The following is a 23064-nucleotide window of genomic DNA, read 5'->3' as shown; positions in this document are numbered from 1 at the left end:
ACTGCCTGAAGCATTTTTGAAAAGGCAAACAAAGACCCAGGAGCCTTGCTGGACCTTTGCTTCACATTTTTGCTAGAGGGCTGGTGCTAAATTCACCAGTTGCGGTCAGTGGAAATTCCCTGAAGAAGCCACAATAGGAGAAGGCACAGGAATAGTTTCTTCCTTTACAGTGTTACTGGCTTAAAGGGCTACAATCTTCCAACCATCCAGACTTCTTGTAATTTTATCACCGTATTCTGCAGAAGTGAGTGGGAAAACTGTCATGGTGCTCAGAGTCCTGTGCAAGTGTGGAAGGGGAGATGTTCCTTTCAGCCTGTGTCAATTCTCCAGCTTCCCAGGACAATGGTACTTCATCTGTTGGGTACTAATGATTTCTGGAGGTGTTCTCCACCTGGTAGTAAAAGGCAAAGTGCTCCCCTGCCCATCCACAGTGTATTCGGATCAGGCCACATGGATTCTGGTCTTGCCTCTGTCAAGCCAGTTCACCTTTTTGGTCCTCAGTGTCTTCCTCTCTGAAATGGGGCTGCTTCCTGGCCTGCCTGCATTGTTCAGTAGAGCACAGTGGGCATTCACATCGTGGGCATTAGAAAGACTTGAGTCTATGCGGGATCACTATTCACTGTGCTGTGTGGCCTTGGACAAGTTAGTGAATCTCTCTGAACTTTTAGTATCTACTTCTATAAATGGGGTAATGATTTCTATATCAAATGGCACCCGTGAAGATTCAAGGAGATGATTATGTGAAATGATTTGCACAGTACCTGGCACATAGTAAGAACTTACTGAATGGTGGTTTTGATTATTTTTACCTTCCTAAGAGAATAGAGGTAGGAAAACTCATGGGCTCTAGAGTCAAGGAAAAAGCAGGTTCTAACCCTGCTTTCCCCTTAGGGCTGTGTGGTCTTGGGCAGGTTATCTGAGCTTCAGTTTCTTCATCTGTAAAATCAGAATAGGAATATGTACTTTGCAGCATTGTTACGATTTTTAAATGAAATCATATTATATGGGAAAAAGGGACAATGTCTCGTTCCAAGGCAAGTTCTCTACAGCTGTTAATTTCCTTCTGCCCTTTTCCTATCTCTCTCAGTTAAGAAACTAAAATGGAAAACAAGCGGGAACATTTTGAAAAAATTTGACACATAAGTACTTCCTCTTGAAGGAGGCAGGATTGAAGAACAGTGAAAAGATCAAAACATGACCATCAGATTGAGGAAGCAGAGCATCTGAGGATTTGATGAATCCAAGCCCTGGGCAACTGGCTCCTGGTAATCCACTGGTGATTTTCCATTTCCTCAGACATTCATAGCTAAATGCCATGGAAAGAGCAGAATCTCTGGAACCAGAGCTGAGTTCAAATTCCCCACTCCACCATTATGAGAGGGCAGACCTGGGGGCAGTTTCTCCAACCTTCTTGCACCTCAGTTTCCTCACCTATAAAATGGGGATAATTAATCCTTCTTCAGAGAGTGGTGGTCAAGTGCCTGGTAGAGGAGCTGATAGAGAGAACATGTTCAAGTCAGAGTTGGTTTTCTTCTTCAAAGGCCAAAATGCTATTGATTCTGAGTGTCATGATGTCTAGATTTCCTGAGTCTTGATTTCAAGCCTGATTGCTCTACCATCAGACTCTATATCTAGCTATAGTTTCCTATTGTCCTTCGATTTAGCTTCTACCTGCTTCTTCTTTTCATCTTCTGCCATTCTTTACTTTAAGCATTGGTCTTTCATTCTCCTATGCACTGTCCTGGGCCATGCTCTGCCAAGAACATTCTATCCATGCCCTTCCAATGGATGCTTCCATTGCGTCCTTCAGTTCATCTCTTCAAAGGAACCTGGGTTCTTTGTCAACCCTTTTACTCTTAATCTCATGGCCATGTTATTTCTTTTATTCCAGTTATCACAATTTTAATTCCACATATTTATTTATTTACTTGTTTTGAATGTGTCTCTCCCACTGGATTGTAAACTCTACCAGGACAGAACCTCTACCTGCTTTAGTTGTTTTACTGAATGGTCAGAGCCTGCCATAAAAGGTTTTCAATGAGTATTTGATGTATGAATGAATACTAGCCCCTGCATATTAATTTAAGGTTTAAAAATATGGGCATTACGGGCAGAAAACTTTGTGAAGAATTTGAGCTTATCAGAAGCTGCTCTGCAATCTTATTTTGGATAATTAAGCCCAGTCCTATTTTATTATGAGAAAATAACCAGCCACAAAACAACATCCGTGGGAACAAGCTGGGATAGAAGCTTCAAATGGGGGGGAAATGGAGAGTTTTCTATTCAGTATCCAAAAGGGGAAATGAATCTACTTCTTAAAAAATATTTAGCCAACTTTTAGGCCATAATTATTTCTGTCTGATTTGAGAAAGATGAGCTCTCTCTACTTGTCCCTGTTTCTGAATGAACAACTGCCGTAAACATGGGTTTCCAGTACTGGAAGGATCAAAACCACTAGCATAACTCACAGATAAAAGCTCGCAAGAATGTTATCATTCAGCTGCAAGTTTGGAGACTGAAGTCTCAAATTAGTTTTCTTCCTATTTTGAATGATGGTTTTGCTAAAATTTCGTAAAGATCTTTGCAGTTATTTCCATTTGGGGATGGAGGAAGTTATACAAACATGTGGGCTCATGTTGAGCTTGGGTGAGTTGCTAAGGCTGGTGTATTCAAGGACAACATTGATTTATTCATACAAAAAGAGTCCCGTCATCTGTGTGGGAAACAACACGTGGAGTTAGGCACACGGCTCATGAGGACGTTTGAACAGGTAAGAGTTGTCCTTTTTCAGAATCTAGCCATCTTAAGGCAGGACTATTGCCTCCTAATTGGCCTACAGTCTCTGGGTATCCCCAGTATGCCTCCTATGTACACAAGCACTGCCATCAGATTATTTTCTTAACTTGTTTCAGTAATTACACCCACTGCCTGTAGGTTAGAGGCAAAACCCCTTCAAGGCTCGTGTTAATCTGATTTCAACCCAATGTTGAGGCTTGTTTTCCATTACTCCTGACTCCTTTACCCAAACTGTCCCACCAGATAGACAGGTGTTATTATTACTGACCCCTGAATAGGCGTTTCTGTCTTCCAGCCTCTAGGCTGAGGTCATAATATCTTTCCTTTGGTGCTACCCATCAGCTTTCCCTGGTCTTTCAATGATTCAGGTCTGCCCCGCCTTCTCATGAGGACTCCTGTCCAGAGTAATCCACCTCTGAGCTTCTTAAGGATCCATGATTGGCTCCCAGTCCTGCCATTAATCATGTTTTGCATCCCTTGGGTTGTTGTTTTACATGGTTATCGTAGTTCTTGTTGCTTACACTGTCACGTATGCCACAGTGACCCCAGAAATGATTTAGAGTAGGGGTCCTTCACCTGTGGACCAATAATTGGGTCTGATAATTCTCTATGCTATCAATAATTTCCACTTTCTGGTTAAGGTAGTCTCAGTAGGCATATATTCTTTGCAAACAAGCACTTCTTGAATAAAACAACTGTCATCGGAACGTAATTAAGATAGAAATTCCCAACCTAAGGTGGGATGATTTTTCACAATTCTGTATGCTTAAGGTCAGATATATCAATGTTCTAAAAGCATAGCTGGGGCACTTTTTTTTTTTTTTAAAGCAGATTTGAAATATATGGATCCCTTGGATCCACCTGAAACTCAATGCAATAGAATCTCTTGGGAATAGGTATTGCAAACATAATTCTCAAATGATTTTTACGCCTATTCAAGAATGTTTAGGGGATCAAGGGAAGCTGACATAATATCCCTCATATGATGGGGAAGGGAAGTAGAAGAGGCAATAATTCATATGCTTTGAGTGCCTATTATGTGTCTGGAAAAATATTAGGAATTTTCACCAGTGATCCTTGTAATCCTCAAACAAGGATATAAGCCATCATCAGTCCCTGTTTCCAACAAGAAATGTCCAAGGACCTGTAAGTGTTAAGCATGTGGGCCAGTGAAACTCTGGGTTGCCGGACTCTAAGCTTCTTACTACTCACTCTGCATTCCACTCTGCTGGAGCTCCTAGCAAACCTTGAAGGGAGAGCAGCATGGAGGCACAGCCATGCTGGAAGTTTCCTGGGTTGGTCTGGGAGGGTTGGCAGATGCTGAGCCCCTGGCCGGTAACCCCTGGATCAAGACCCCCTCGACACCTTAAGAGGAAGGCGACCCCCTGAGCTCCAAATTTGCATCCTGGACCCCAAGTCTGGAGCCTGGTAAGCTTCCAATGAAGATCACAGATGCCTACCTGGTCACAAAACCTAAAAGGTGGAGGCTGCAGAGTATCTGAACATCATTGCGGGTGCAGCACGCATACTGACCTGCTGGCTGAGGCTTTAAGACAGCAGCAGCCAATATTCCAGCTGGACCAAGGGCCTTGCCTGTGTGGGGGAGGTGGAGAATAGAGGCCCTGGAAGCCAGTGTCCTGTTTACCATTCAGGAAAAGGTGTGTAGAAAATCACCTATGTGTGAAGGAGGACTGGTGACTGTGCAAACCCTGAACAGCACTGGAGCCCATGTATTTGGGGATTATAGTTCTAAAGCAGTGGTTCTCAACCTTGTCTCAACATTAAAATCACCTGGGGAGATTTAAAAAAACTCTTGAGGTCCAGGCCGCACCCCAGATCAGATGCCCAGGTAGCAGTGCTTTTTAAATCTCTGCAGATGACTTCAATGGACAACCTGGTCTAAAGTGCATCCAATGGCCAAGTGATGTAAGTCCAGCCTACAAGTGCTCTGAAGGCAGCTTGTGTTCAGTCACGGTGGGAAAGCTGAGGTGGTCAAGCGTAAACCACCAGCCACAGTCTGCCCAGTTAGAACGGAGAGGGCCTCCTGAAGCTTGGCTCACTGCCAGAGCAGTGCCCCTTTCAATTGTTAATTTTCCATTGTAGGGTACAATTGAGAAAAGACATGTGTGAAAGGCAGAAGGGAGAGATGGGACGTGGCAGACACAAAGATATAGGAAGAAATGATGTTCTCTCAAGCAGAAAAACACCAGGTTTGGAGAGATGGAATTCGGGCATTAATAGCAGATTGGAGACAGAAGGTGCCTGAATGTCCAGTCTCAGAGCAAGAGCTCTACTTACTGAGTGGATGATGCCTTGCAGAGCCTGAAAGCCGTCATTCACAGGAAACACATGATCCTTACTGTCCGCAATCCGGGCCAGCTGAGAACACAGCAAATACACAAACACATGGAGAGACTGTTAGGCTTGGATGTGGAAAATTTAGGAAAGCCGTTGGGGCTAAGAGGCTCTAGTTATATTCAGAACCCAGGGGAATATGAGGCCTTCACTGGGCTCAGGGGCTGCCCTGAAAAGCCATCAGTAATAACAAGCTCACCAGTGGCCTCTCTGGAGCAGGCCCAGGGTTGGCTCCAGCTTTTACATTTGTTTTAATACTTTTCTCCTCGGGAGCAGAGGTAAGAGTGCCCAGCTTGATGAATGCTTGGCCTGGGTTGATATGTTTATAAATCTGGGCCCAGGCCATGGGCTCATTTTTCTCCCATTCACCCAAATTCCTGTTGGCAACTTTATCTGAATCGAGCAGATTCAAGTTCCCTTTCAGAGCAACTTTAAATTCAAGCTTTGGTGTTGGGTGAGGCCACCTTCACCTTTCACCCAAACTGCCCTTAAGGAAAGGGCCCTTGCAGTTGGTTCGGTTGCTCCTGCTTTATGGAGCAGGAAACTGAAGGCCAGGAGAAGCCGATGTAGGGCTTGTCTGCCCCCAGATCTCTGTGTGGTTCTGTGACTGCCACAGAGTCAGTGTCAGCTGGTGTGTATGGCTTCTAAAAAAATATGTTTTATTGTTTTTACTGATTGCAAAAGTAATACTTACTCATTGTAAAAACTTAGGAAAATCCAGCAGAGTTAAAACAAAAAGAAAACAAAGGTTACTCATAATCCTTCTGTCTGTTCATCTATCATCTATCTATCTTTATTAGCCATTTGATAGATACCATTCATACTTCTTCTATGCGAACATACAAATGTTTATTTTAGAAGTGGGCACATACTATTCTCACTGCTTTGTAATCCTGTTTTATTCACTTAATGATATATTATGAGCATTTTCCTATGCCATTAAAACAAAAAGAAACTATGAACTACACGAGGAACATGTATTTAGATTGTTAGTAAGTTTTTACAAGTTGCTTATTATATGCACTTATACATACTTTTTTGCCCACTTGTCCAATTATTTCCATATTTTTGTGTTGAAAATGCATTGCATTTTTCACGGGTGAAAGGGAACATTTGTTATTTGAATAAGAAAATCATACTTGTCAAATTAAATTTGGCCAGGTGTGGTGGCTCATGCCTATAACCTCAACACTTTAGGAGGCCACATTGGGAGGATCACTTGAGCCCAGGAGTTAGAGACCAGCCTGAGCAATACAGTGAGGCTTTACCTCCACAAAAAATTTTAAAAAATAGCCAAGTGTTGTGGTGTGCGTCTGTAGTCCCAGCTACTCAGGATGTGCACTGGTAGACCCAGCTAATCAGGAGACTGAGGCAGGAGCATCACTTAAGCCTGGGAGGCAGAGGCTGTAGTGGGCTGAGACAGCTCATTGTACCCCAGGCTGGGTGACAGAGTGAGACCCTGTCTCAAAACACAAACAGAAAAATAAACAAGTTTTCCAAGTTAATTCAGATATCTTTTGACATTCTGGCAATTTAATGTTTGCCAAGAAAGATGCTGCCTTGATGGTCTCTGTTGAAGACCTCAAGAGCATCAGCCAATGAGTTCATTTTCCTTATACAACCAGTAATTCCTTCCTGTTTAGCATTTCTAGAAAAATAACCTATTTCAGGGGCATTTATTCCATTGATCTGCCCTCTGCACTGAATACATTCTTCATCATTCACAAGCCCAATATGCTCCAAACCTGAGGAAACCCATGACCATACCTGTGTCTCATTGAAATCTTTCACACCAACACAGTAAACAATTGCACCAAGATCTCGAGACCTATTAGCCTGGGAAAAGGAAAGAAAGGACATTAGAAAGAGAAGCAGTGACAAATGAACTCATCTTGGAGCTACCTGACTAACTTCAATGATGAGGTATTTAATGAGCACCTACCATGTGCTAGGTGCCATATTGGAGAAGGCAATCCCTGTCCCCAAGAAGCTCAGACTTCAGTGGACATCCCATTCTAACATAACACATGGTGGACCTGAAAAGACCCACTAGAGTAGAGTCTTGATGAAGGGCTTTGAAAGATGAGGGGAGGAAGGGAAAACTGCAGGCTAAGTTAAATATTCTGGGGAAATGATTACCTTTTCTATTCCTTCGATGGATTTTTACTGACATACGTTTCTTTGTAATGGGGGCACGATATCATAAAAGAATGGGGCCTTTGGAACTTGAAATAGTTGAGTTTGACCCCTGGCTTTGCTCTGTATAGTGTTTTGGGGATTAAATGAGAACATTTACAGAGCTCCTCACACAAGGCTAGAACCACATAGATACTCACGAATGTCAGCACATTTTGTGAATAAAGCCTTTTTCATTCCTACAGAATAAGGTGGTTTAATGGAAATTGTGGTCCATATTTGAATAGCTAAATCCATGATCTCTACAATTAAGCACTGGGATGGCAACATAATGAATAATACCCAGATTTTGGCTCAATTTCAATATTGGATTTATTAAAGCCTCTGATAATCTGATTTCCAGATTCTCCTGTGTTTCAGAATGGAAAAAAAATTGGAAATCTTTGGCACATAGAGTGGGTGCTTAACAACTGATAGTAAACATACAGTGAGTGCTCAATATATGCATATTTATTTTGATTGTGTTATTTTTTCCCTTTCTTAGTACTCAAATCCACTTCTGTTTAACACTGAATTCTAGAAAGGACAAAAACATATGTCTTTTTTTCCTTCATGTTAGAAATTTCCCTGCTTTTTTGGGATAAAATAAACTTTTAGACTCAGTGTAGCCCCAACCTTATTTGCAACAACTCTGTGATTCTTCTCCTCCAGTTCGACTTTATATAGAATTGTCAAGAAGGGAAAAGTTCAATTTCTTTATATCTTGTGCTTTATCTTTCTTTTTCAGAAGGTCTCCTTCTATTGGCACTCTGAATATTTTCCCAAGTTTGTATGTGCCATACCTAAAATTCCTTCCCACTAACCCCTATCTTAAGCCTCTGACACCCCATCATTTATTTTAGTTTCATTTCTTTCCTTATTAGGGTTTTTACTTTATTTGACTGTTATTTGGCACCCAAACAAGCCATCTTGCCTTCCCATCACATAGTGAGTTTCTACTTTCAAATACAGAGATGCATTATTTTCCGAATGCTCAGGGAATGTCTGTCCTATTACCTTTTGTATTTCCTCGTTAGAGTTACTTTTTGTACTAGTGGGAGGAGAGTTTACCTACATAATTTCCCTAAGTCCTCTGCCAGTGGTGGCCTCCAAAGGCTGACCATTATTTCATGGTAAGACTCATGAGGGCAGCAGCTGTGTCTCACTCACCTCTGTGCCTCTAGTTTCTAGCAAATGGTCAAGTATATGCCAAGCTCTCAGTTAACACTGAATAAATGAATGAATATATAATTTGTGTTTGCAGAAAGAGCTGAATTTAAAGTAAATAGTTGTTAAGAGCTTGAGGAAAGTGTGATGCTATCATTAACTCCTCTTCTAGAGCCTGCATCTCTAGGATGCTGTTTCTTTCTACCTTGGGCTTGAATGACCCTTTGTCACTAATTAGGCTATGGTTTCAATACATTTCTATGGTTAACTTGCTTCCTTTTATACTAATTATGCATATAGCTCAAATGTGAAACTTGAAAGAATTTCTTAAGTATAAACATCAGTATTCAATTCATCAGCAAACTTCTTTTTCTATTTACACAAGGTAAAATCTTCATTGAGAGAATTTTTCCACTTGCCTTGAGGAATAACTTTTGAGAACACAGAGAAAAGGAAAAAAAGGAACTATTAAAAGAGAGATGACAATTTAACTTTGCTACCAACTGCTGTTTAACTTCAGTTCTTAGAGTGAAAATCTCAATGATTAATACAGTCTGACAAGATTGGCTCTTACATATTTCAAGTAATTCTTTCCTTTCCTCCTGTTTTAGTAGAAAATATAAGGAAAAATTCTATCAATGTTTATTTATTTATAAGTGATGTACAGTACTTAAAAACTGTTACAGCAATATAATGCCATCAATAAAGGCAGGGTAGATATTTTGAATCCTTCAAAACAGAGTAATACGCAAAAATTTTGAAAGGGGAAAATATTTACCATGTGTAAGACATGAAAATTCACTTGTAGAACACATTATTATTATTATTTCTACATATGAAACTATTTAATTCAGGGGATTTGCAAAGAAACCCTATTACCTGAGTAGAGAGAGTGCGGCCCATTTTAGAAAGGAGAAGCCCTGTTCCATGGATATGTTTAGGCCGTTGCTTACCTCCCTCTCTGAATAGAAAAAGAGATCTTCATGGAGTTCTCCATCAGTCAAGGCAATGATGACGCTGGCTGTCCTGTATCCTGTTTAACACAATACAGACCGGCTCAGTCCACCCTGCCCCACCCCAGGGAAACACCCTCTCAGTCCCAGGATTCGACCTCTTATGAGTTCAGCCACCCAAAGTCAATATTATGAGGATCACCAACTTTTCTTTTGGGCCTGGAAGCGACTCCAGCATGAAGAAGGACCCTCCATGGGGACAGACTTTAGGGGCAATAGGTTTTGCTTTCGCATTTCTCAGCCTCATCTCGAAGAATGGCCAAACCTGGTGAAATGGTCACTAAACCAACATTTGGGAGTAGCACCGGTGAATCAAGTGTGATTATTTTCTGTTAGCAGACACATAACTGTTGCCCAAGCTGTGAGCAAACTCCCACCTGGGCTGTTCAGGAGTCCTTCTCACCTGCTGTAATGGACCACATACACCACCCCTTGAAGACAGTTTGGTGAAAGTAATAGTCATCCTGATTTCCAAGTTGACTGGAAGAATTATAGCAGTTGGCAAAACCTACTAAAATTCTTTCAGTGATTTTTAGGCTTCTCATATCAATGTTCATGGTTGATTTACATTAGCAAGATTTGGTATTGATAATGAGTCTGTTCTGTTTGTTGCAGTTTAGGATGCAACAAGAAATGGACACTTCTACAGGCCTGGGAGGAAAATCTCTAGTGTAATATTGAATCTCTTTTTTTAAGAGATTTGACTGAGATACAGAAATGCTACTCACGAAAGACACTGTAGTAATAATAGCTAAAATAATAATAAAAATTTCTATGTGCTAGGCACTCTACTAAGTATATTTTATGCAGTTTTTTTTCATTTAAATATAGGAAAGTTTAAATCAAACTGGTATCTTTTTTTTTCTACACAATAATTAGTTTAATAGGATTTAGCAAGACCCTGATGTTACTCTATTCCAAGAGGGTTGACATTTCTGCTCAATTAGTACTCAAGTTAGACATTCTAACTCAGGACCACAAGCATATATGGCAAATATCACTCCAGTAGGAATATTCTATTACCTGCAGGAAGTCCCTGTATGGTGAACAATTCTTGCTGATCCATGGGCTCTGCTGCAGGACTTAACATGCTTCTTTACTTTTCTTTTTACATTTTTTTAAAAATTATACTTTAAGTTCTAGGGCACATGTGCACAACGTGCAGGTTTGTTACATATATATACATGTGCCATGTTGGTGTGCTGTACCCATTAACTCCTCATTTACATTAGGTATATTTCCTAATGCTATCCCTTCCCCCTCCCCCGTCCCCACAATAGGCCCCGGTGTGTGATGTTCCCCTTCCTGTGTCCAAGTGTTCTCATTGTTCAGTTCCCATCTATGAGTGAGAACATGTGGTGTTTGGTTTTCTGTTCATGCGATATCAAACTGGTACCTTGATCTTAATGTTATGTCCAGTCACGGTAAGGAAGAGGCTTGGAGCTCAGAGAAGGACAAGAAAATCAAATTTTACATAAAAATCCAAGACTTTACTAACTTATGCAGGTATTTACTAATTTAATGATTTCAACATGCAAAACTGTTAATGGGAATTAGACTGTGGCCATAATGGGATCTTAATTACTTTTATATAACTTTTCGTGGCATCAACAGGACAGTGGAATTTGACCCAATACATGCCACTTTTCTATGCATTCCTTGTTTGTGATGAAATGTGTATCTAAGAATTACAGATGATATTATACATGTCTTTTGAAACATGAAATGACTGAAGCACTTTTTCAGCAACAAACACGGAAAAAGTTAAATAATTCATGATGGTAGTTCATACTATAGTCTTACCTTGTCTGTTTTCATAATAAATCTGCTCACTGGCCTGAAAAACATATGAAAGAGCCATTAGGCTTATAACCACTGTTTGCCACTCCAAAAACCATAGTGGATAATGGGCTCTGTTATTGAATATGCAGCCAATTCAGTCTTGATTTCTTATGTAATTCACCCAGGCTTTGCTCAATTATCAGTGGCTGATATCTGTGTAAAGTTACCTCTGATTTAAGTAGTATACAGTCATGTGCTGCATAGCAATGTTTTAATCAAGGACAGACTACAAATATGACAGTGGTCCCCGAAGGTTATAACGGAACTGAAAAATTCCAATCACCCAGTGATATCTTAGCTGTGGTAACACTGTAGTTCAATGCATTACCATTTCTATGTTTAGAAACAAATATCATTAGTGTTACAATTGCCTACAATGTATAGTAGAGTAACATGCTGTATAGGTTTGTAGCATAGGGGCAATAGGCTATACCATATAGCCTAGGTGTATAATAGGCTATACTATCTAGGTTTGTGTAAGTACACACGGTGATGTCATAATGACAAAATTGCCTAGCAAGGCATTTTGTTGAAATCCTTGTTAAGTGACAGACAGCTATAGTTGTCAACATGGAGCGATGTCTTATTCCTTATGGCCTAGTACTTGTTTCCCTTAAAGCGGAAGTCCCTGAAATTCTGCCTCAATCACTGAAGCTGACATCCAACAAAGGACATTTTTGGAATGGCCGGACTTGTGTGTGGTGTGAATTTGTGACTGCTAGCCAACCATTAACTAACAAACCATTCATCAAGGTCAGGGAAGGAGGAAGGGAATCCATATGTTTAGTTCTTTTGGCTAGAGTTATCAGTGTACAAGCTTATGGGAAGAAAATGTACTCTCTTGCTATTGGGTGCTATTCAGCCCTCTTAATATATATGCCTTATCTCATCAGTCACCCCATGTTGATATTTCAATATCACGCTTTATATTTGGATTTAAAGTTGTTTTAAAATTACCCTTTCAAATCCTTCATGCATGTAAGTGTCTCCTCCTGGCAGAACTTTCTGGAGTTCTTCTAGGCCTTGACGGATTTGTTCTCTGAAATCCAAAGACACTCTGTTAGTCTTATTTGAGCATTTTTTACTTTGCTGTTGTAGTCATATGTACTGGTCTTCTTCTCACCTCCGTGGATACTGCTGTATAGTCCCAGTAATTCCCCAAAAGCCTATCAAAGGGAAGGCCTTTATGTTATCCATTCAGGGTCAGCCATAGCACAGGATGAGTGAGATTTCAAGGATTAAGGGAAAGACTCTTCTGCAGGAATCTCCATCTGCTTGTAAACACTTTCCTTTCCCTTAACACAGACAGTGTTTTCCTTCTACACTGGAAATGAGTCTTTAAATGCTGCTCCTGATGGGACACACAGCAACTCAGGCAACAATGCAAATGGCTCATGTGAGCCAGAAAGAGGTGAGAACCGAGAACCCAGGGAAAGGCCACCGCAAGGACGCAGGTGAGAGAGGGTGGTGTCCACAGCAAACTGCCACTGCACGGGTGTGCCAAAGGCAACGGAAAATAAAAGCCCAAGGAATCTCCGCTTTCCAGGACAGCCGAGAGTGTTTTCTGTGCGCCGGTGGCTGTGTTTTCTTACTTTGATTGTTCAAGGTGACAGTGCGGGCAGGAAGAGGAAGTGGGATATGGCACTGGGAAAGAGTCCAACTGGCAGTGGGAAATCTAAATGACTTGGGGGCCAAATGGAATCTTTGTGGACCATTCTCTCTGGGATGTAAGAAGTCTATATTCATGTTCCTGTCTTTTAAATAGCTCCACATTGTGCCAAAAAGGGCAATAAAGTATAATTTCTGACTCACATACCTTATTCATAAACTGTAACGCTATGAAGGGTTTAAAATTTTGCCTTCTTCCTACTGGGGTCTTTTTAGTAGTAAGGGTGGAGATGCTCTATTTAAATTAGGAAGAGAAACTCCTTTTGAATAGGAAAAAATCTAACATTTATTGAACATCTGCTACATACAAGGTAGTGACCAAAGATTTCTGATTTCATCCTCATAATAACCACTGAAAGTGGGTATTACTGTCCTCACATTACAGGTAAGAAAACTTGGGCTCAGAGAGGTTAAGTAGGAGAGTGGAGACTTGAAGTCAAATCTATCTGACTCAAAAAAGGCTTTCTCCTCTGCAAAGCAGCCTGTAGCATGGAACAATGCTAGAGAAGTGGGAACCTTGCATCAGTGAAAGGCAATGGCAATTCCTAACACTGTCTGGGAACTTACGGCTCTGAGAACTTATGGTGCCAGACTCTGTCTAAATACATGAAATACAATCAATCCACTTAAGCCTTATGACAGCTCTTTGAGGTAGTACTATTGTTACTGCCATTTCATAGATAAGAAAACTGAGTCACAGAGAGGTTACAGAACTTACCCAAGGCCCATCTTACCTAAGGCACAGGTGGGATTTAATCCCAGAGGCCCTGCTCTTAATCAGTATGATAAATACTCTCTTTTTCTCTCATGTTTATCCTGGCATTGCTTGGAGGGGGAATTCTAAAGAAAATAGTATCTTTTGTTAAAACTGATATGATAGGGAGACCATGGGTAAGGGTGGATCGCCAGACTGCTGGAGATTTTAAAAGACAAACTGAAAACAGCCTGTGCCTGTCCCTGGGCTGCTGATGCTTCATAGGTGGAATATTTAATACCAAGTAACTCAGACTTCAGAAACTGACTATTGTCTTTTCAATACCCATGTATCAGACCACACACCCAGCTCCCCAAGTCAGAAACTGGAAGCCCTCCTTGATCCACTACCTTGACTTTCTTTCCTCTCACCATCACCACATTCTGTTAGTTCTACTTCAAACATATCTCGAAATGGACTACTTCTCTATCTCTTTGGCCAACACCATTGTCCCAGCCGCTATCATCTCTTGCTTAGTCACTGGGGTAGTCACCTGCTATCTTTTGACTGGCCTCTTGCCTCCTTTTCCATTCTTTCTCCATAAGGCTGCAAGAATGTCCTTAAAGTACAGATCAAACCATGGCATTTACTCTCTGGCTCAAAGCCCTTCAAGAGCAACCCATTATACCTAGGATGATATCCCAAATCCTTGTCATGATCTTCCAGTGCCTATGTGGATGGCTCTTGCCTCCCTGTGCAGCCTCATCTCATCACCGTGCCCCCACTCTCTTGCCTTCAGCCACACTGGTCTTCCCAAGCCCCTTTCTCCAATAGGCACTTCATATCAGCAATCACTGCTGCCTGGGAACACTATTTGACCAGCTCTTCATGGAACAAATTCTTATCCAGCCTTCAGTACTAAGTTAAATGCCACTTGCTAGCCACTTGAGTAGTCTTACTTGACCTTCCTAAACTGAATTGTCTTCCTCTATTAGACTTTTTCCTGGTACCCCACAATTTTTGCTTTATAGCACTTAGGATATTTTATAACTAATAACATTTGATTATGCAACTATTAGTTCAGGTTTTGTTTATTTGTTTCAGTTTCAGACTTTAAATTCCTTGAGGACTGGGCCATGGCTGTTTTGGTCCCCACTATATCTTCTGTGCCTACTACAATGCCTGGAACATAACAGACATTCAACAAATACTGAGGGGGTGAGTGGAGGGAATGGATGTCTCCATTGTTACTCATTCTGGGAAGAAACCATTTTGGGGCAGGGATGAGCTTCCCTTGGCCATGTGGAAGGAGGCCAAGCATGACCTGACCTGGACATTAGCTAGATCTGGTCACTGACAAGTCTGGGCCCATGTGGTGGTTAAAAATCATTCTCTATGTTATATCTCTTACACTACCTCTAATATTCCAATAAATCCCATCAAAAGGCATACTCTAATTTCAAAGCCTGTTGTTTGGTAATGAGAAAGAGTATATATCCTGGAGGATAAAGATGAGAGCAGTGTCCCCCACCAAGGCCATGCCAGGGGCAGTGCATGGCACCAGCAATCCCCTGGCAGGGGGCAGCTCTGCCCCATGGGTTGGCAGTTTCATGAGGGTCCCAGCAGCAGAGGTAGTGGCAAGGGGACATGAGGGGGAGGCTGGGATAGGAAAATTGGGGTCTGTTTGTGAGCACACAGAATTGGCACCATGGAACCCCTCACAATAGCTGTGGGGCACTATGGGGCAGAGGGATAATTTCTGACAGTTAGGTGGGAGAAGCTTGGGCATTAAAAGTAAATATGATCTAATTCTTTGGTCATGGACTAGTGAAGTCTGGGACATTTGGGTAACACCAAATGTGGAATATTGTGTTAAGACTTGAGATTTAAAAAGAGGGAAAAAAAAAAAAAAAAAAGAAAGGCATCTTGGGGGTGTGGAAATATTTGTTTGGCTTCACTGTATTTCTTCCCTGCCAAATAAAGTCCGGGAACTGGGGTATTTTCTCTAAGCCTATTTCCCTTTCTTTACAAGTATTTTCTTAAGGTTTGCTTTTTTTTTGGTACCAGAACAATCAAAGGCTGTTTTGGAAAATGTCCTTATCCTTGATGCTTTGTATCTGGCAAGATATGAACTCACTAGTTGCGAGTGGCGAACACAACCTCCCCATTATACCGCCCTTACTGCTCAAAAGATCAAATAACACATGGCCCCGTCTCCCCACTCTCGGCCCTTCTTGAAGGACCCACAACATCTAAGCAAACAAAATGGATGGTTTCATAGGAATTGTGGGTGTGTTTTAGTTCTGGGACAACAGAACTATTAATAAGGGTCTATTTTTATTTTCTCTTGGAAACTGAAGGACATTGGGAGAAAGATCTTTCAAGGGATGATAAGAACCTCTCTGAGGACTTGGTTATTACCAAGTGAAATGTTATCTTCCTGGGAAATGAAAGAGGCAGGGCATCCTATGAAGACAGGCTGCTATTACAGAGCCCCTGTTTTCCTTGGTGATTTCACATGTCTGCCAGTGTTCCTACTTAGAAGCTAAGGGTTTTAGGCCACATGTTTTGTGTTCCTTTTGCAACTTCCGCTACACTTAATGACTGGCATCAAGCAGGTGACTGTCGAACGAATGATTCCAGTTTGGGTGCATTAACCCATCATTCATTATTGGCCACTGCTATTTGTTGAGCATACACCATGTACCCAGCACTATGCTGGTTTGCAGGGGTAGAAGATGGGAAGAATCAGTCACAATGTCTTCTGGGCTTTCTGTTGTTCTAGGAATTTCTCTACTCTTCATGATTACTTTCTGGGATTCTGGTTGTGTTATGACAGTTTGATAACGTTGCTGATGAAAACATTAAAAGATGAACACACAATAAAAAAAATAGCCGGGCATGGTGGTGCATGCCTATAACTCCATCTACTAGGGAGGATGAGGCAGGAGAATCACTTAAACCCAGGAGGCAGAGGTTGCAGTGAGCCAAGATCACGCCATTGCACTCCAGTTTGGGCAACAAGAACAAAACTCTGTCTCTAAAAAAATAAATAAATGAAAGAAAGAAAGAAAGAAAGGAAGAAAGAAAGAAAGAAAGAAAGAAAGAAAGAAAGAAAGAAAGAAAGAAATTTAAATAAAAGATGGACACATACAGAATGTCAAGAAGTGCTTCAACAAGCCTTTATCTCGAGTATTCTACTGAGGTTTCCACTGCAAAATCTCCCTTAGGATTCTGCAGTGGCTACCACATTTTGGTTCTATAAAAACAACCTCCATCATCATCCAAAAATAACCCAACATCAGCTCTGCATTGTCAACTTCCTAGTCTTCTTGTAAAAGAGCTTTGTCATTTCTGGTACTCTTCCTTCTTCTTTCTTTATTTCACATTTGTTTTTGTGGATCTAGTTTACACCTGGTATCATTTTCCTTCTGTGGAAATGGACTCTTCTCAAATGCTTTGCAGTTGTTGGCTTTGGATCTCAACTTATACAGTAAACACCTATTACTATTTATTACCACTAATGCTACTCTTGGAACATTTCCAGATGGCCTTATGGCTCCAATTGTTGACTACAAGAAAACAGTGTAGTGAACAGAAGAACACGGATTAATTAAAGACATTTGGTGTTACTTTAGGAGTTATTAAGTTCTACAACCAACTGTAATCATTTGTTTACAATACATATAAAACATAGTCTCTTTGGGACTTTTATGTAAGGATAGGCCAACATGATTAATATAATATCAAGACGCATGCTGAACCAAAGCTCTTCTTATGTACTTTTAAGTGAAATACAATTTATACACAGTAACATGCCCAGATATTTGTTCATTTCCCTTATAATTGTTGAATATATTTCTATAAAATTGTTTATAATATTCCTATATTATATTTTAACATTTGTAGGATCTGTAGTAATATTCCTTTTCCTGATATTATCTGTAAGTTGTATTTTCTCTCCTTTTAGAAAAATCACTCCTTTTTTCTTTTTTTGAGATGGAGTCTTGCTCTGTCACCTAGGCTGGAGTGCAGTGGCACTCCAGCTCACTGAAACCTCTGCCTCCCAGGTTCAGGTGGTTCTCCTACCTCAGCCTCCTGAGTAGCTGGGACTACAGGCGCCCGCCACCACACCTGGCTAATTTTTTGTAATTTTGGTAGAGATGGGCTTTCACCGTGTTAGCCAGGATGGTCTCGATCTCCTGACTTCGTGATCCTCCCGCCTCGGCCTCCCAAAGTGCTGAGATTACAGGCGTGAGCCACTGCTCCGAGCCCAGAAAAATCACTCTTACCAGTGGTTTATCAATTTATTCTTTTCAAATACTCAACTTTGAGCTTTGTGATTTTCTCTATTATTTGTCTTCTTCTACATCTATTTTCAATTTTATTGATTCAGTTGTTATTATTTTCCTTTCCCTACTTATTTTGAGCTTAATAAATTCTTTCTTTTTACTTTTTCATTGGTTTTAAATCATTTAAACTTTTCTTCTTTTCTAAGGAAAACACTTAAAGCCTTATATTTACCCTAGGTACATGACTTTAGCTGCATCCCACAAATGTTGATATGTTGGGTTTTCGTTTTCTGTTGGTTATGTTTTCTAATTTCCCTTGTGATTTTTCTTTAACCTATGGATTGTCTTTGACACACAGATTTTCTTCAATAACTTTTTATCTCTAGTAAATACTTTTTATGTTGAAGTTGGCTTTGTCTAATATCCATTCCAACTTTTTATGATTGGTGCTTGCACAGTGTATCTTTTTACATTCTTTCACTTTTAATCTATCACCGTATTTATATTTAAAGTGTCTCTTGTAAACCATATATAATTGTATGTGGTGGACTGTTATACTAATGTCCCCAAAGATTACCCCTCCTGCTGTATGGTCCCTGTATGGTCCCCTCCCATACTGGCTCCGCATGTGGCCGTGTAACTTGCTTTAGGCCACAGGACATCTGTAAATATGACAAAAACTAAGACTCTGTTAGCACATGAATATCAGAGTTTGTTTTGTTGGACTGTTGCAGCCACCATGAGGGAAAACCTGGTCTTTTCAACTCCTTGAGAAGGAAGGACCATATTGAAAGAGAGATCTTCAGCTGTTCCAGATGCATTATATTTCCCAGCTGAGCCTAATCCCCAGCTGATCCTATATATAAGCTGCATAAATAAGTCCAGGTGAAATCAGCATAAGAAATTATTGTTTCAGGCTGTAATATTTGGGGTATATTTTATGCCGTAATAGATCAATGATCTTGCTTCTTTAGCCAGTGTGACATTCTCTGCCTTTTATCTGGAATCTTTAGTTCATTTTATATTTAATGTAAGTCTTGGCATGGTTGGGTTTGAGTCTACCATCTTGCTATCCCGCTATTTGCTTTCTAATGGTCACTTCTGTTCTTTGTTTCTCCTTTCCTATATTATTTTGCATTGATCATGTACTTTTTGGTATTTCATCTCATATCATCTATTAGCTTTTTAAAAACATAAAGCTAAATGTCTTGTCTTTTTTAAAGCAGTTGCTCTATGAATTATAATACGCATCCTTATTTTATCACAAGCTACTATAAGTTAATATTAGCTTACTTCTCATATAATAGAAAAACCTTTTAATATTATATTTCCATATAGTTCACTCTTATCCTTTGTGTTATTTTATTTCTCTGTTTGTAACAAATCCCAAAATAGTGTTGTTTCTGTCTTAGTCAATTGTCTTTTTATGAAATTATGAAATGATAAAAAACAACCTTTTATATTTACCTAAATATTTATCATTCCTGGTACTCTTCCTTCTTCTTCTTTCTTTATTTTAAATTTGTTTTTGTGGATCTAGTTTATATCTGGTATCATTTTCCTTCACCCTAAAGAATTCCTTTAGCATTTTTTTTTCATAGTGCAGATTTGCTGATGATGATTCTCTTACGCATTTTCTCCCTTCTGAAAATGTCTTAATTCTGCCTTCGATATTTTAACTGGATATAGAATTCTAAGTTGATTTTTTTCTTTTGTCTCTTTAAAGATATTGGACCTTCATTTTCTGGATTGCATGATTTTTTTCCTAATAAAAAGTAAGTTATTATTTTTAACGTTGTTTCTCTTTAATATATCTTTCCTCCTTTCCCTCTGGCCGCTTTTAAGATTTTTCAGAAACTTGACTATGATGTACTTAGGTGATGCTTTCTTTGCATTTGTCCTGCTTAAGATTCTTTGAGCTTCTTGGATCTGTGTGTGGATCATGTTTGGTATTCCAATTACACAAATACATGTTATCAAGTAGTATAGATCACTTGATATTCTCCCACAAGTCACAGGACTGCTTCATTTTCTCCCTCCAGCCCTCAAACTTTTCCAGAAAGGGAAATTATCAGTTTGGATAATTTCTATTCACTTGTTTTTAAATTTATTAATCCCTTGTCTGCGGTGTTCAGTCTGGTTTTAAGCCCATCTGAAAAATTTTTTATTTTAATTCAAATAATTTATCTTTCAGTTCCACAGTTTTCACTTGGTTCTTTGAGTCTTCTTGTTTTAATTTCTGATGACCCATATCTTCCCCCATTATATTCACCTTTTCCTGTAAATTATTTAACCTATTTATAATAGTTGCTTAAAAGTCCCTGTCTGTTAATTCAAATAACTGAGTCATCTGTGGTTTGTTTCTATTAACTATGTTTTTCTTTATTGTGAGTAATATTCCTGTGCTTTTTCCCATTTTTCATAATAGTTTACATTTCAGTCACTGAGTATAAAAAAAGCAGTGGAGACTTTGGTATAATATTGATTTGCGTTGTTTACTCACTGCAGAGTGTAAGCCTTTTATTATTTGTGAGCTAGGGTGAGGGGCTGATCATTAGATTCCTCCTTGAGTCAGGGTGAGCTTGGGCTGGGCTGCACCTTTTGTTAGATTCATGTTCCCTGTTATTAGGCCAGCTCCTGGACTTTTGCCCTGCCCTGCCTTTGTGATCTTCTCAGTATTTGAGTTGGTAGATGGCTAGGTGCAGCTTCAGATATTTTTGCTTGACCTTTGTATTTCACTCCGGTAGGACTCCAGAATCCAAGCACAATGAGAATCCACCTAATTATGTGATTTCTCTCTACTTTGCAGGCAATTCCTCCACTGCTGCTTTCTTGGAAAAATGTAGAAGTGTGGGTGAGGGGGGATAACTTAGGCTGAGAGATTTCTTTTTCATTTCAGATTCTAATGCCTCCTTCTGGCACACATGGTTATATAAGACTCAGCTGACTTTTCCTTATCCCTGCAGAGTCTCTGTCTATGGCAGACCCACTCCTCCAATTACCCAAACCTAGACCAGGCATCCACCTTTAAGTATGGAAGCTTCTGCAGAAGCTTCTCTGCTTAGCTATTATATAAAGGGTTTGTTTCTCTCTAATTCAGTTAATCAGTGCTTCCTGCATCTCTACTAGCCTCAAGGAAACATATGAATTTTATTTTGTCTGGGCTTTTCTGGTTGACCATGGAAATGAAGGCTTTTCACATCTCTGAATATCATAAACAGAAGCAGACATACTGTACAGTTCTTTCCTAAATGTTTGTGACTACACATTTGTGTCAAATCAGAAAGAAAAATACTAGATGCTGACTACCAGCATACAAATATACTCTAGTATCTCTTATCTTAAAAAAAATTTTTTTAAGTCCTCTTTGATCCCACATCTCCTTCTAGCTACTGACTTATTTATCCACATCTCTCTTTATGACACAGCTTCTTGAAACTTGTCTCCTCACTCCTTATCTTTTCTGGTGGGGTCCTTCTTCAAATGTTTAGTGATCTTTGGCTGTCTGTCCATATCAAATGAATGAGACTAAAAGCCTTGTCGGAAGCTCTGCATGCATGGTGGGCGTGCCGATTGATGAACGACCATTTTTTTTTTTTTTTAACAGTTTTTTTTTTGTTGTTGAAGACCCTCAAATATCACTGTATGTGTATGTATTTTTCCCTCTAAGACATTTATTTCTACAGAGAAGTAGTTTTCAAACTCTTTTCTTAGATTTTAAGTCTGAAATTGGACAAGGAAGAAGGCTGGAAGTAGCAACATTTGTTCTGCAGATGTCTCTATAATTTCTCTGTGCCTGGTGTCCCTGACTATGAAACCATTCTTGTGCAATTTTGTCAGAAAATATGCTTCTCCTCTCTGGTGGAGGAAAAGAAGGGATAATTTTCAAACTATAGTGGGAGGGACGGATGGTTCTGAAGGTTGAAGAGCTTAGATAAACTTTTAAACAATCAATATTCCAGTTTTCACTCTCTAACCCTTCCTTGCCTTTTGCAATATCCAGGTTTTGAGCTTTCTAGGATTCTACAAGGCTACATGGCTTATTCATCTTCAGTATTTCCTTCCACAGGATTATATTTGACTTTTCTCCACAGTGCCACATCATTTGCCACTCTTCATTCCCTTCTATTCTTACATGTGGTGTTTTTATGGTTTAAATATTTCTCAGTTTCCTCAAAGATGGTCTTTGTGCTTTTGTTTCAAGTTTTCCTGGTTTGGGGTTGGCTTTTTGAGAGAAAGGGGAAAACATTTTAACTTATTAAAATATTTTTATTTATTTTAATTTGAAAATATCATTTTAAAATCGGAAGTCCTCATTTTTTAACCCACTCTGCTCTGACTTTTGTCTCCACAACTCTGCCTCTGCTGAAACTGCTTCGAGCAAGGTCCTCTACATTACTAATCCAATGATCACCTCTCTGGCTTCATCTTCTTCAACCTCTTTCCACGTAAGACACAGTTGACCTCATTCATTAAGCAACGCTTTCTTCTCTGAAAGATTTGAGAGTAGATTTGTGTTTCATGGCATGAATTCCGTTACACCATACTCTCTCCGTCTACCTCACCATCTGTTCTTTCTCACATTTCTATGTGAGTTGCTCCATCTCAACTAGAATTCTAAAAATTTGAGTTCTGGCTCCAGAACTCAGTAAGATCGCCCATCCTCACATCAGCACTGTTTTACAAGGTCATCTCATTCTTCCATGACTTGGAGGAAGACAGACTCAGGATGAAAATCTTGTTCTACCTTGTGCTAGGTATGTCAGCTAACCTCCCTGAACTTTAGCTTTCTCGAAGTAAAACAAAGGCGTGGAACGCTAAGATCTACCAGATTTCTTCCAGCTTAGAATACTGCATTTGATTTGAACTGGGAACCAAAGAGCAAGCAGAAATAGAACCTGGCTATCTTCTGGGAACTGGAGAAGACACACTTGGCAGACAGGAATAGTCTATGATGTGACACAGGATCCAGTGCAGAGCCTGAAGTGAAGCTGACAAAGAGGCACCCATCAGGGAATTTTTAAAGGTTGCAGCATAAGCTGGCATAAAAGATAGGAGTGAT

At 39.9% G+C, this 23064-nt stretch overlaps 1 protein-coding gene across 1 annotated transcript in view; it reads right to left on the bottom strand.

The window, feature by feature from the left end:
- The window catches only part of ANTXR1 (anthrax toxin receptor 1), a 255495-nt gene that overhangs the window by 185495 nt on the left and 46936 nt on the right, over nt 1-23064 (bottom strand). The window contains exons 4-8 of the mRNA XM_011985041.1: nt 12306-12387; nt 11310-11343; nt 9447-9526; nt 6919-6987; nt 5095-5175 (exon numbers count right to left, since the gene is read on the bottom strand). Coding sequence (XP_011840431.1) covers nt 5095-5175; nt 6919-6987; nt 9447-9526; nt 11310-11343; nt 12306-12387 — 346 coding nt within the window. The remainder of the gene's footprint in view (nt 1-5094; nt 5176-6918; nt 6988-9446; nt 9527-11309; nt 11344-12305; nt 12388-23064) is intronic.

The sequence above is a fragment of the Mandrillus leucophaeus genome, unplaced genomic scaffold, assembly GCF_000951045.1.
Source record: "Mandrillus leucophaeus isolate KB7577 unplaced genomic scaffold, Mleu.le_1.0 Scaffold279, whole genome shotgun sequence".
Lineage (NCBI taxonomy): Eukaryota > Metazoa > Chordata > Mammalia > Primates > Cercopithecidae > Mandrillus > Mandrillus leucophaeus.
The sequence above is the reverse complement of the archived record's forward strand: the minus strand, read 5'-3'. Positions and strand labels throughout refer to the sequence as shown.